Raw genomic sequence first — 12,966 nt, 5'->3', positions numbered from 1 at the left:
GAGTTTGAGACCAGCCTGTGCAACATGGTGAAACCCCATCTCCTCTAAAAATACAAAAAAATTAGCCAGGCATGGTGGTGCATGCCTGTAGTCTCAGCTACTCGGGAGGCTGAGACGGGAGAATCACTTGAACCCAGGAGGCAGAGGTTGCAGTGAGCCTAAATCAGGCCACTGCACTCCAGCCTGGGTGACAGAGTGAGACTCTGTCTCAAATAATAATAATAATAAAAATACAGGGCTGAGCGCAGTGTAATCCCAGCACTTTGGGAGGCGGAGGAAGGCAGATCACCTGAGGTCAGGAGTTCAAGACCAGCCTGGCCAACATGGTGAAACCCTGTCCCTACTAAAAATACAAAATTTAGCCAGGTGTGGTGGCACACACCTGTAATCGCAGCTACTCGAGAGGCTAAGGCAGGAGAATCACTTGAACTTGGGAGGTGGAGGTTGCAGTGAACCGAGATCACGCTACCACACTCCAGCCTGGATGACAAGAACGAGACTCCCTCTCAAATAAATAAATATACAAAAATTGTTGAGGTATGGTGGCAAGAATCTGTAATCCCAGCTACTCGGGAGGCTGAGGCAGGAGAATCACTTGAGCCCACGAGGTGGAGGTTGCAGTGAGATGAGATCACCCCACTGCACTCCAGCCTGGGCTACAGAGCAAGACTCGGTCTCAAAACAAACAAACAAACAACTGCCAAAGCGTCTTCCAAAATGGCCATATACCATTTTGCATTCCTACCAGCAATGAATGAGAATTCCTATTGCTTCACATCTTGTCAGCATTTGGTGGTGTCAGTGTTTTGGATTTTAGTCATTCTAATAGGTAAGTAGTGCTATCTTACTATTTTAGTTTGCAGTTCTCTGATGACATGTGATGTTGAACATCTTTTCATATCCCTACTTGCCATCTGTATATTTTCTTTGGTGAGATGTGTATCCAGATCTTTGCCCATTTAAAAAATTGGGTGATATGGCCAGGGGCAGGGGCTCACACCTGTAATCCCAGCACTTTGGGAGGCCAACGTGGGAGAATTACTTGAGGCCAGGAGTTTGAGACCAGCTTGGCCAACATGACGAAACCCCATCTCTACTAAAAATGCCAAAAATTAGACGAGTGTGGTGGAGCACACCTGTAATCTTACCTACTCAGGGGGCTGAGGCATAAGAATCGCTTGAACCTGGGAGGTGGAGATTGCAGTGAGCTGAAATCACGCCACTGCACTCCAGTCTGGGTGACATAGACCCTGTCTCAAAATGAATAAATAAATAAAAATAAAATTTGAGTTATTTGTTTTCCTTTTTTTGTGTGTGAGACAAAGCCTCACTTTGTCAGCCAGGCTAGAGTAAAATGGTGCTATCTTGGCTCACTGCAACCTCTGCCTCCTGGGTTCAAGGAATTCTCCTGCTGGGATTACAGTTGCCAGCCACCAAACCCAGCTAATTTTTGTATTTTTTTTTTTTTTTTTTTTTTTTTGGAGACGGAGTCTCGCTCTGTCGCCCAGGCTGGAGTGCAGTGGCCGGATCTCAGCTCACTGCAAGCTCTGCCTCCTGGGTTCACACCATTCTCCTGCCTCAGCCTCCCGAGTAGCTGGGACTACAGGTGCCCGCCACCTTGCCCGGCTAGTTTTTTGTATTTTTTAGTAGAGACGGGGTTTCACCGGGTTAGCCAGGATGGTCTCGATCTCCTGACCTTGTGATCCGCCTGTCTCGGCCTCCCAAAGTGCTGGGATTACAGGCTTGAGCCACCGCGCCCGGCCAATTTTTGTATTTTTATTAGAGACGGGGTTTCACCATGTTGGTCAGGCTGGTCTCAAACTCCTGACCTCGTGATCTGCCTGCCTTGGCCTCCCAAAGTGCTGGGATTACAGGCGTGAACCACAGTGCCTGGCCTGTATTTTTTCTTAGAGATGGGGTTTCGCCATGTTGCCCAGGCTGGTTTCTAACTCCTTGGTTCAGGCAATCCTCCTGCCTCGGCCTCTCAAAAGTGCTAGGATTACAGATGTGAGCCACTGCATCTGGTCTAATTCCGAAGTTTATATGGAAAAGCAAAAGGCCAAGAATAACCAATACAATATTGAAGAAGAGCAAAGTCAGAGGAATGACACTTCCTGACTTCAAGACTTACTACAAAGCTATAGTAATCAAGACAATAAGAACTGGACATGGTGGCTCACATCTGTAATCCCAGCACTTTGAGGGGCTGAGGCAGGAGGATCACTTGAACCCAGGAGTTTGAGACCAGCCTGGCTACACGTGAGACCTGGTCTCTATATTAAAAAAAAAAAAGGGCGGGGGGCTGGGTGTGGCAGCTCATGTCTGTAATCCCAGCACTTTGGAAGGCTGAGGCAGGCAAATCACCTGAGTCAGTTCAAGACCAGCCTGGCCAACATGGTGAAACCCTGTTTCTACTAAAAATACAAAAATTAGCTGGGCATGGTGGCAGGCGCCTGTAATCCCAGCTACTTGGGAGGCTGAGGCAGGAGAATTGCTTGAACCTGGGAGGTGGAGGTTGCAGTGAGCCGAGATTGTGCCACTGCACTCCAGTCTGGGCAGCAGAGTGAAACTTCATCTCGAAAAAAAAAAAAGAGAGAAAAAAAAAAGAAGGAAAGAAAATCAAGACAGTATGGTATTGGCAAAAATAGACCAATGAAACAGAATAGAGCCCAGAAACAGACCCACACAAATATAGTCAACTGATCTTTGACAAAGGAGCAAAGGCAACTCAATAGAGAAAGTGTAATCTTTTCACAAATAGTCCTGGAACAATTGGCCATCCATATGCAAAAATCAAAAAAAAAATCTAGACATATCTTAGACCTTTCACAAACATTAACTCAAAATGGGTCATAGACCTAAATGTAAAATACAAAACTATAAAACTCCTAAAAGATAACATAGGGGAAAATCTAGGTGACCTTGGTTTGGTGATGACTTTTTTCTTTTTTGTTTTTTTGAGACAGTCTTGCTCTGTTATCCAGGCTGGAGTGCAGTGGCACAATCTTGGCTCACTGAAAACCTATTTACTTTTCAACTTCAGAGTTTTTCAGGGATAGTTTGTCAAAAAAATTCTTCCTGTGGCCAGGTGCGGTGGCTCATGCCTGTAATCCCAGCACTTTGGGAGGCCGAGGCGGGTGGATCACCTGAGGTTGGGAGTTCGAGACCAGCCTGACCAACATGGAGAAACCCTGTCTCTACTAAAAATACAAAATTAGCTGGGCATAGTGGCACATGCCTGTAATCCCAGCTACTCAGGAGGCTGAGGCAGGAGAATTGCTTGAACCCAGGAGGCGGAGGTTGTAGTGAGCAGAAGTCACACCATTGCACTCCAGCCTGGGCAACAAGAGCGAAACTCCATCTCAAAAAAAAAAAAAAAAAAAAAAAAAAAAAAAAAAAAAAAGGCCGGGCGCAGTGGCTCATGCCTGTAATCCTAGCACTTTGGGAGGCTGAGGCCGGCGGATCATGAGGTCAGGAAATCGAGATCATCCTGGCTAACATGGTGAAACCCCGTCTCCACTAAAAAAAATACAAAAAAAATTAGCTGGGTGTGGTGGCAGGTGCCTGTAGTCCCAGCTACTCAGGAGTCTGAGGCAGGAGAATGGCGTAAACCCAGGAGGCGGAGCTTGTAGTGAGCTGAGATCGCACCACTGCACTCCAGCAGGCTGGGTGACAGAGCGAGACTCTATCTCAAACAAAAAAACAAAAAAAAAATTCCTGTGAGTAGGCCATACTTCCCTGTTTCTTCATATGCTTTATAATTTTTTTGAGAACTGAATATTCTGGCCAGGCACAGTGGCTCACACCTGTAATCCTAGCACTTTGAGAGACTGAGGTGGGCAGATCCCTTGAGTCTAGAAGTTTGAGAACAGTCTGGGCAACATGGTGAAACTCCATATCTACTAAAACTACAAAGAAATTAGGCCAGGCGCCGTGGCTCACACCTCTAATCCCAGCACTTTGGGAGGCCGAGGCAAGCGGATTACCTGAGGTCGGGAGTTCAAGACCAGCCTAACCAACATGAAGAAACCCCATCTCTACTAAAAATACAAAATTAGGCCAGGCACAGTGTCTCACACTTGTAATCCCAGCCCTTTGGGAAGCTGGGGGCTGGGGGGGTGGGTGGATCACAAGGTCAGGAGTTCAAGACCAGCCTGGCCAAGATGGTGAAACCCTGTCTCTACTAAAAAAAATACAAAAATTAGCCAGGTGTGGTGGCAGGCACCTGTAATCCCTGCTAGTTGGGAGGCTGAAGCAGGGAATTGCTTGAACCTGGGAGGCAGAGGTTGCAGTGAGCCGAGATTGCACCACTGCACTCCAGCCTGGGCAACAGAGCAAGACTCTGTCTCAACAACAACAACTAACCGGGTGTGGTGGCGCATGCCTATAATCCCAGCTACTCAGGAGGCTGAGGCAGGAGAATCGCTTGAACCTGGGAGGCGGAGGTTGCAGTGAGCTGAGATTGTGCCATTGCACTCCAGCGTGGGCAATAAGAGTGAAACTCTGTTTCAAAAAAAAAATATTGCCAGATGTGGTGGCCCATGCCTGTAGTCCCAGCTACTCGGGAGACTGCAGCCTGGGTGACAGAGACCCTGTCTCAAAAAACAAAACAAAACAATAAAAATAGAACAACAAAAAACCACCCAAAACGGAATATTCTGAGTATTTTTTTGTGGTAACTCTAGAAATCTTATTCTCAAATTCCTCAGGGATTGTTCAATTTTTTTTTTTTTTTTGGCCCAGGTTGGAGTGCAGTGGTACTATCTCGGCTCACTACAACCTCTGCCTCCCTGGTTCAAGTGATTCTCCTGCCTCAGCCTCCTGAGTAGATGGGATTACAGGCATGTGCCACTGCGCCCAGCTAATTTTTTGTATTTGTAGTAGAGACGGGGTTTCACCATGTTGGCTCAGATGGTCTAGAACTCCTGACTTCAGGTGATCTGCCCACCTCGGGCTCCCAAAATGCTGGGATTACAGGTGTGAGCCACCGCACCAGGCCTAGATTTTTGCTTGTTGAAGGCTGGAGCCATCTGTGATTTTTCCAAACTAGTTATGCAAAGTGTGTGTCTCCTGTGTGTGTGTGGTCACTGAAGTTTGTTATCTCTTATAATGCTAAAAACCTCAATTACTTTTGCACCAATCTAATATTTTATTTTGCAGCAACCTAATTTATTTATTTATTTATGAGACAAGGTCTCACTCTGTTGCCCCAGCTGAAATGCAGTGGTATAATCACTGCTTACTGCAGTCTCCAACTCCTGGAATCAAGCAATTCTCCTGCCTCAGACTCCCTAGCAGCTGGGAGTCTGCAGGCATGCACCACCACACCTGGCTAATTTTTAAATTTTTTTGTGGAGACAGGGTCCCACTGTTTTGCTCAAGCTGGTCTTGAACTCCTAGGTTCAAGTATTCCTCCTGCCTCAGCCTCCCAAAGTGTGAGCCGCTGTGCCCAGCCTCTATTATCTCTGTAGTCAGCTAGTGAGTGAGCTCACAAAGATTTTCTGGCTTAAAAAACAAACAAAAAAAGGCACGGGTCCTTTAAATCTTCTGATGTGTTGCCAAGGTGGGGTGGAGTAGGGTATTAGTGTAGGAATTGTATCTAAGAGGCTGAAACCAAGGCAAGCATCTCAGAGTACCTCCAGGTCCACCAAAGCACACAACCCCCAAATTTTTGGAGGGCAAGGTCCCCAGACCTGTTCTGGCACCAGTCAGCTGCTTTCAGAACTGGTGCTGTTATCCCCACAGCCGGGTGGGGCTGAGGAATGGGAGTAGTAGCTGCTTGATTCACACTACTCTCTTCATCCAGCAACCCCCTTGTTAAATGTCTGGTCAGGAACCAGAGTTCTGAAACGGTTGATTATAATCACTGCTCTTTTCAGCTCAATGCTTGCTTTGATCCAGGAACCAACCCCTGGAGCTTCCAGTTCCACCATTGTGCATGCCTTCGCTCCACACTCTTTTGATTACTATAGTTTTATAGTTAAGTTTTTAAATTGGGAAGAACTTTATCTTTTCTTTAAAACAATTTCAAAAAAATGTTTTGGCTATTCAGAGCCTCTTGCAATTCCATATAAATTTGAGAATTAGTTTTCAAATTTCTGCAAAAAACAAAGCCCACTGGAATTTTGATAGGGATTGTATTGAATTTGTAGAATGCTTTGGGGGTTATTGCCATCTTAATATTAAGTCTTCTAATCCAGGAACACAAGATGTCCATATATTCAGGTCATAAGTTCAATTTTTGGTAACCATCACACCTATTTCCAAAACTTTTTCATCACCCCAGACAGAAATTCTGTGACCATCAAGCAGTAACTCCCCTGCCCCCCCATCCCATGCTAACTTCTATTCTGTCTCTGTGAACTTGCCTGTTCTAGACACTTCATGTAAGTGGAATCATACAATAGTTGTCTTTTTGTGTCTGGCTTATTTCACCTAGCTGCCATAAGTTCTTAACCTATACGCAACACAGATCCCCACTTTATTTTTATTTTGGGGAGTCTCGTTCTGTCGCTCAGGCTGGAGTGCAGTGGAATGATCTCGGCTCACTGCAGCCTTTGCCTCCTAGGGTCAGGTGATCCTCCCACCTCAGCCTCCCAAGTAGCTGGGACTACAGGTGCACACCACCATGCCCGGCTAATTTTTGAATTTTTGGAGAGATGGGGTTTCACTATGTTGGCCAGGCTGGTCTCGAACTCCTGGGCTCAAGCAATCTACCCGCTTTGGCCTCCCAAAGTGCTCGGATTATAGGTGTGAGTCACCACACCTGGCCCAGATCCCTACTTTACAGATAAAGAAGCTGAGCACAGGGGCCAGGCACGGTGGCTCACGCCTGTAATCCCACCACTTTGGGAGGCCGAGGTGGGTGGATCACCTTAGGTCAGGAGTTTGAGACCAGCCTGGCCAACATGGTGAAACCCCGTCTCTACTACAAATACAAAAATTAGCCAGGCATGGTGGTGCGTGCCTATAGTCCCAGCTACTCAGGAGGCTGAGGCAGGAGAATCGCTTGAACCCGGGAAGTGGAGGTTGCAGTGAGCTGAGATTGTGCCACTGCACTCCAGCCTGGGTAACAGACTGACTCTGTCTCAAAAAAAAAAAAAAAAAGAAGCCAAGCACAGAGAGGCCAGGTAATTTACCTAAGATCACTCAGCTGGACAGTGCTAGTAGCCAGCCCCTACACTCTTAACCTGATGCTTCACTTCACATCACTAAACAGCAGCTGCAGAGGGGCCAAAACTCATAACCAAGAATGGCACCTCCTTGCCATAAAGCCCCATACTCCTCCAGATATGCTAGAGATCAGCTGGGCAACCTCCACTGCAGCACTCACTCACTCCCTGTGCTCTTAATCCCCATGCTGGGTCCTGGGAAAACAGGTGAACTCCTACCTAATAGTGGGAGAGGGAAATTTAGGGGACTTCACTCAGGCTGGGGGTCAAGAAGTGAAGCACTTGAAAGAAAGTGCCCTTGGCTGGGTGTGGTGGCTCACACCTATAATTCCAGCACTTTGGGAGGCCAAGGCAGAAGGATTGCTTGAGCTCAGGGGTTTGAGACCAGCCTGGGCAACATAGCAGGACCCTGTCTCCACAAAAAGTAAAAATAAAAAAATTAGCCAGGTGTGGTGGCACATACCTGCAGTCCCAGCTACAGGTTGAGGTGGGAGGATCACCTGAGCCTGGGAGGTTGAGGCTGCAGTGAACTGTGATTGTGCCACTGCACTCCAGCCTGGGAGACAGAGGGAGACCCTGTTGCAAAAAGAAAAAAAAGAAAGAAAGAAAGTGCCTTTGCAGCCAAAATCAAAAGCTAGTAATTTTGCTGGTAGTGTTTAAACCTGGGGAGGAACGGAAGGTAGTGGTCGTTGGATATTTGCTGTGAGTATCCCTGTATAGATAGATTTCCGTTTACTCATTCACTTTCCTACTTATGGCCTTTAGGCTATGCCTAGGTTAGAGATTGTGAGAAAAGCAGAAGTGATCTCATTTTTGCTAGAGTCTTCCCGTGCCCCATGAGAAGGCACATGCCTAGGGAAGGAACTGCTAGGTCTGAGGCTAGGTGATATTCCTGCTTTAGAAAGTCATGCCAAACAGTTTTCTAAAGTGTTGGTGCAAATTTACACTCTCAGAACCAGGAAGAAGAGATTATTATTATTTTTTTAAATTTTATTTTACATGAAAATCTTTCATTCTCTCCATACATCCCATTCTATCCTCCATTCCCCAACCTGCTTGGCCCAGGCTATGCCTAGCAGCAAGTCAAAGGCAGGTAGAAGCTCAGGCTGAGGCTGCCTGAGATGCCTCAAGTACTCTGGTCCACAGAGACAGTCAACAAGCGACCGTGGTCTCCAGCCCCAGAAAGAGTCTGACCACATCTGATCATGGCTATAAACAGAAGCCTGGCAACAGGAGCAGGCCCTGCTGACAGGATCAGTGGGCTGGTCATGTCAGCTCCCAGTCATGGGAGTGGGGCAGGGTGAGGGCAGGAAGAGCAGCCTCTGGGTGTCTCCCCCTCACCTGTTTGTCTGCCCTTACTCCTCAGGCTGGTCCCGAAAGTGGGGCTCTGCCCACAAAACCCCCTGCCTGGACAGTCCTTAAATCCTACAAGTTGGAGGCATGTGTCTGGCCACTGGTCAGACTCACTGTTCTCACGACCACAGGAAGGTGTCCAGCTTGGCCTGGGAGAGAGAAGGCACTGTCTTCACCCTCGCTCTCTGCTTAGCCTTGGTCTTGGGCTTAACAGGCAATGGGCGGATCATGGCTGTGTCAGTCTGGAAGAGCTGTCAAGGAAGAGGCTTGGAGAAAGGACTGCAATGCAGGGCAAGAAAGGGTCTGAGCCGGGGCTGGGCTGCCCTGGTACACAGAATGAGGCCCAGCACTGCACACCTGAGGCTGTTGGCACTGGCAGGCTGGGAGTATAGGTGAGGCATAGTATGGGCTCCACAGCTCAGCTCAGCTCAACACCACAGAAAAAGGATACAGGCTGGATGAATTTTGTCCGGCCACCGAGCCCATCGAAGCCTGTCCTTACCTAGGGTGGAAAAAAGAGATGAGTGGGCCAGGCTAATGGGCTGGGTGGCTGGCCACCCATTTCTACCCAAGAGGGTTGGCTCCTGCCACTGTGAGAAGCCATACTCACCACATCTTTGCTGCGACAGGACTCTGACCTGGGCCTCTTGGGCTGTTTCTGGCCCAGGATGGCATTCCGGACAAAAATAGGGAAGGCACCAACCAGTTCCTCATCTGGCTCTCCTGCACAGCTCTGGTCACCCAGTGAAAGCTGGGACTCCTGCAGGAAAGACCCCAGGGCCAGACTTGATAAGCCAGATGTCAGCAAAGGAGGGAGGGTAGTGGTGGTGGAACAAGATCAGGATCTCTGATGCCTCACTAGGAGGCAGGAGGGATAATGAGTAGAATCCCAAGGGTGGCTCCAAAGTACCTCAGTTCTGGACCAGGAGTGACAGGGCTCTGGCAAGACCATGCCCTCCCAAAAGTCCAGTCCTGGCAACGGTTAGACTGTGCTTCTTCTAGAAAGCTCTTACCTTCTTGGGGCCTTTGCGTATCTTCTTGGGGACATCCTGAATTGGGGAGCTACAAGAATGCGAGAGAAGGCAAGGGGTAGGTAAGAAAGACATGAGGGCAGGTGAACCAGGCTCAGCACACGTACCTTGGGGAGTTACCATGTGGCACTGCTGCTGCCATGCCTGCATTCTGGGCAAGGCACCTCAGTGATCCCACCCCAAGTGCAGGTCTGTTAATAGCTGGACAGTCACAGCTAGTAGGGTGGCAGAGACAGGGATGACTGGGGATGACTGGACCGTGTTCCAATCCTGTGGCTTCCACTCAAGGCCAAATTCCAATGCTCCTCAAGTCCTCGGGCACCTCACCATGTCCCAGGCTCTGTATGGGGCTGGAGAGCCCAACCAACTCACCACCCACGGGAGGAAAGCCAGTCATGCCCTGATATGAGCAAAAGGCATCTTATGAGCTCAGGCCTAGATATGCCTTCCTAGAGAGGGGACACTACCTCCACGAGAGCCTCAGTAAGTTAGCCTTTCAGTAAAGTCGCTCACAAACTCCTCTCAGAACACAGGGCCAGGCCATCTCCCTAGAGAGTGTGTGTAGGAAGGGCCTGGGGCAGAATAGCGCATGGCCCCAGGCCCTGGCCTCCCAATCCCAGCCCCAGAGCTGGAAACTATTTCCATCCAATTCCTGGGGAACCCAGCAGCTGGATACCCTCTCCTGGCGTTTCCCCTGGTGGGTGAGAAGATGGTGATTTTTATTTATTTATTTATTTAGAGGTGGAGTTTCTCTCTGCCGCCCAGGCTGGAGTGCAGTGGCGTGATCTCGGCTTACTGAAAGCTCCACCTCCCAGGTTCACGCCATTCTCCTGCCTCAGCCTCCCAAGTAGCTGGGACTACAGGCGCCCGCCTCTAGGCCTGGCTAATTTTTTTTTGTATTTTTAGTAGAGACGGGGTTTCACTGTTTTAGCCAGGATGGTCTCGATCTCCTGACCTCGCGTGATCCACCTGCCTCAGCCTCCCAAAGTGCTGGGATTACAGGCGTGAGCCACCACAACCGGCCTGAGAAGATGATGATCTAAGGCTGGCCCTGTGGCTTCTCAAGTCATAAGGACAGGCATGGGATCAGGGCCTGGTGGCTGACTCCTCTGCTCCTGCCTTAATGGCCTGTGGTAAGGCTACATGACAACCAAGGCTCCAGAATGGATGAGCTGAGTTAGGGACTCTGAACTTCACTACCTCCTTCGCTACCTCCATAGGCCCTGAAGGTGGTGGAAATGTCTCTGAAAGGCCTGGCAGCCTGAAGACCCCAGATGTCCACCTTCAACCTTTACAGCAGAAGACGGGCAACAGGAGGAAGCCAGAGTACGCAGCAGACTCTGACAGGATCCCTGGGGACTGCAGCCCACGGGTCCTAGGTTTGTTTCTCATTGCTACCAGGCTTGGCCATCTACAACAGGGATGCCCATGCCCCTGAGGTTTGGGAGGTTAGACAGCCCAGCTGGCTTGCCCTCTTGCTCCCTGCCACCTCCACTGTCTAGCATCTCAATTTCTTTCTCTTTCTCTTCTTTCTGTCCAAAGTCTTTGAATAAGAGGAAACCTGCCCAGCCCTTGACCAGCCTCACCTGAACAGTACCTGTATGAATGAGTATAGTCCTTGTCTCCACAGTGAATCACACTTGGCAAACCTGGTCAAGGAGATAGCCTCCCTTTTTCTGGTCCCACAGTACCCCAGAGCAGGTTCCACCTGCCCCACTGGAGTTCCAGACAGCTTCTCATGCCTGCCCCTGTGGGTCACCCCCTTGGGTGGTAAGGCCCTGGGCTCTGTGGTTTGAGATGATCCTCCCTCAGGCATGAGCCTCAGAGGCAAACATAGAGAGGAAGTTCAGAGTCCCTGGCTCAGAACTCTGGTGGGCAGGCCTTAAAGGTATCGGGACCACCCTCTCCAACTCCACCGGCCCAGACCCACCCCTTCTGGCATCCCTACATTCTCTAAGTTGCATTCCAATACCTTTTCCTTGAAGGGTGATGGTGAGGAATAATGAAATAAGAGAAGGGGTTTGCACAGATTGAGTGCTCAGGTAAGGGAACAAGAGGTAGCTGGAACCAAAGCCATAGCTAAGCCTAGGCAGTACTCACTGCCCCATCAGCCACTCAGAGCTAACAGCACAGGGCCTGCAGAGCTGTCTTAGCTATCCCCCCACCAGCCCATGGACAGTGCCGGGGACTACCACTCACTGTGACTTCTCTAGGCAAAGTTTTTTGGAGTAACCATGCTGGGAGCTGGAGGGCCGGGCTGGGGGAGTATCCACATCAAAGGTAGCATTGAGATCAATATCCTCACTGAACGATGGCCGGCGGAGCTTCAGGTTCACCTCCACAGGGGCTGGGCTGAAGGCAGAGATGACCTGGTTACTTGGGGCCACAGTGGTAACCCAGAAGGACAACAGCTCCTCAAGCATCAGAGACAACTCAGCTCCAGGGACCTGGAGCCCACTCCTGACTGAAGGCCACCCCTCAAGAAAGCCCTACTCTCGGCCAGGCACAGTGGCTCGCGCCTGTAATCCCAGCACTTTGGGAGGCCAAGGTGGGCGGATCACGAGGTCAGGAGATCGAGACCATCCTGGCCAACATGGTGAAACCCCATCTCTACTAAAAATACAAAAATTAGCTGGGTGTGGTGGCTCGTATCTGTAGTCCCAGCTGCTCAGAAGGCTGAGGCAGGAGAATCGCTTGAATCCGGGAGGCGGAGGTTGCAGTGAGCCGAGATTGTGCCACTGCATTCCAGCCTGGCAACAGAGCGAGACTCTGTCTCAAAAAAAAGCCCTACTCTCTAGAGAACAAACCACTTGACTCAGTCCTTTGCATAGTCATGGGACCAGTGAAAGTCTGGAAGACAAAGAAAGAAGCAAGCCAAAACCCAGAGAAAACCTAAATGTATAAACAAAAGCCTACTGCCCTTTGACCACATGGCCTCATGTCTCAGAATGCAATGTAAGGAGCCAGTCAGAGATGTCACCACAGATTGATGTGGAGGGAAGGTCTCCCTTCCTCTCCCTGTGATGTTGCTACTTACCCCGGCAAATGGTACAATATTAGAAACCATCAAAATGATTCCCTAGGGGACTGGCAGTCATAGCTTAAATATAACGTAGGCAAAAAGTAGTGTTTCCAGAGAGTAAATTTAATAACATGGGGAAATGTTTGTATGCTAGATTTATTTATTTATTTATTTTGAGATGGAGCCGAAATCGCGTCACTGCACTCCACTCCAGCACTCCAGCCTGGGCGACAGAGCAAGACTCTGTCTCAAAAAAAAAAAAAAAAAAAGCATGCAACAGTAATCCCTGATTGCACCACTGCACTGATCCAGACTCTGTCTTAAAAAAATTTAATTTGGCCGGGCATGGTGGCTCACGCCTGTAATCCCAGCACTTTGGGAGGCCGAG

The 12,966-nt window shown here is 49.2% G+C and overlaps 1 protein-coding gene across 2 annotated transcripts in view; it reads right to left on the bottom strand.

Moving 5' to 3' along the window:
• Positions 1-8,158: 8,158 nt before the first annotated feature.
• Positions 8,159-12,966, bottom strand: part of TRAIP (TRAF interacting protein) — a 30,550-nt gene continuing 25,742 nt past the window's right edge. For both annotated transcript variants that reach the window (XM_007984270.3, XM_007984267.3), the window contains 5 exons: positions 11,756-11,908; positions 9,539-9,587; positions 9,136-9,285; positions 8,977-9,027; positions 8,159-8,767 (listed from right to left, as the gene is read on the bottom strand). In XM_007984270.3, coding sequence (XP_007982461.1) covers positions 8,645-8,767; positions 8,977-9,027; positions 9,136-9,285; positions 9,539-9,587; positions 11,756-11,908 — 526 coding nt within the window. In that variant the 3' untranslated portion in view covers positions 8,159-8,644. The remainder of the gene's footprint in view (positions 8,768-8,976; positions 9,028-9,135; positions 9,286-9,538; positions 9,588-11,755; positions 11,909-12,966) is intronic.

Source organism: Chlorocebus sabaeus, chromosome 22 (assembly GCF_047675955.1).
Source record: "Chlorocebus sabaeus isolate Y175 chromosome 22, mChlSab1.0.hap1, whole genome shotgun sequence".
NCBI lineage: Eukaryota > Metazoa > Chordata > Mammalia > Primates > Cercopithecidae > Chlorocebus > Chlorocebus sabaeus.
This window is presented reverse-complemented; position numbering and strand designations above follow the sequence as displayed.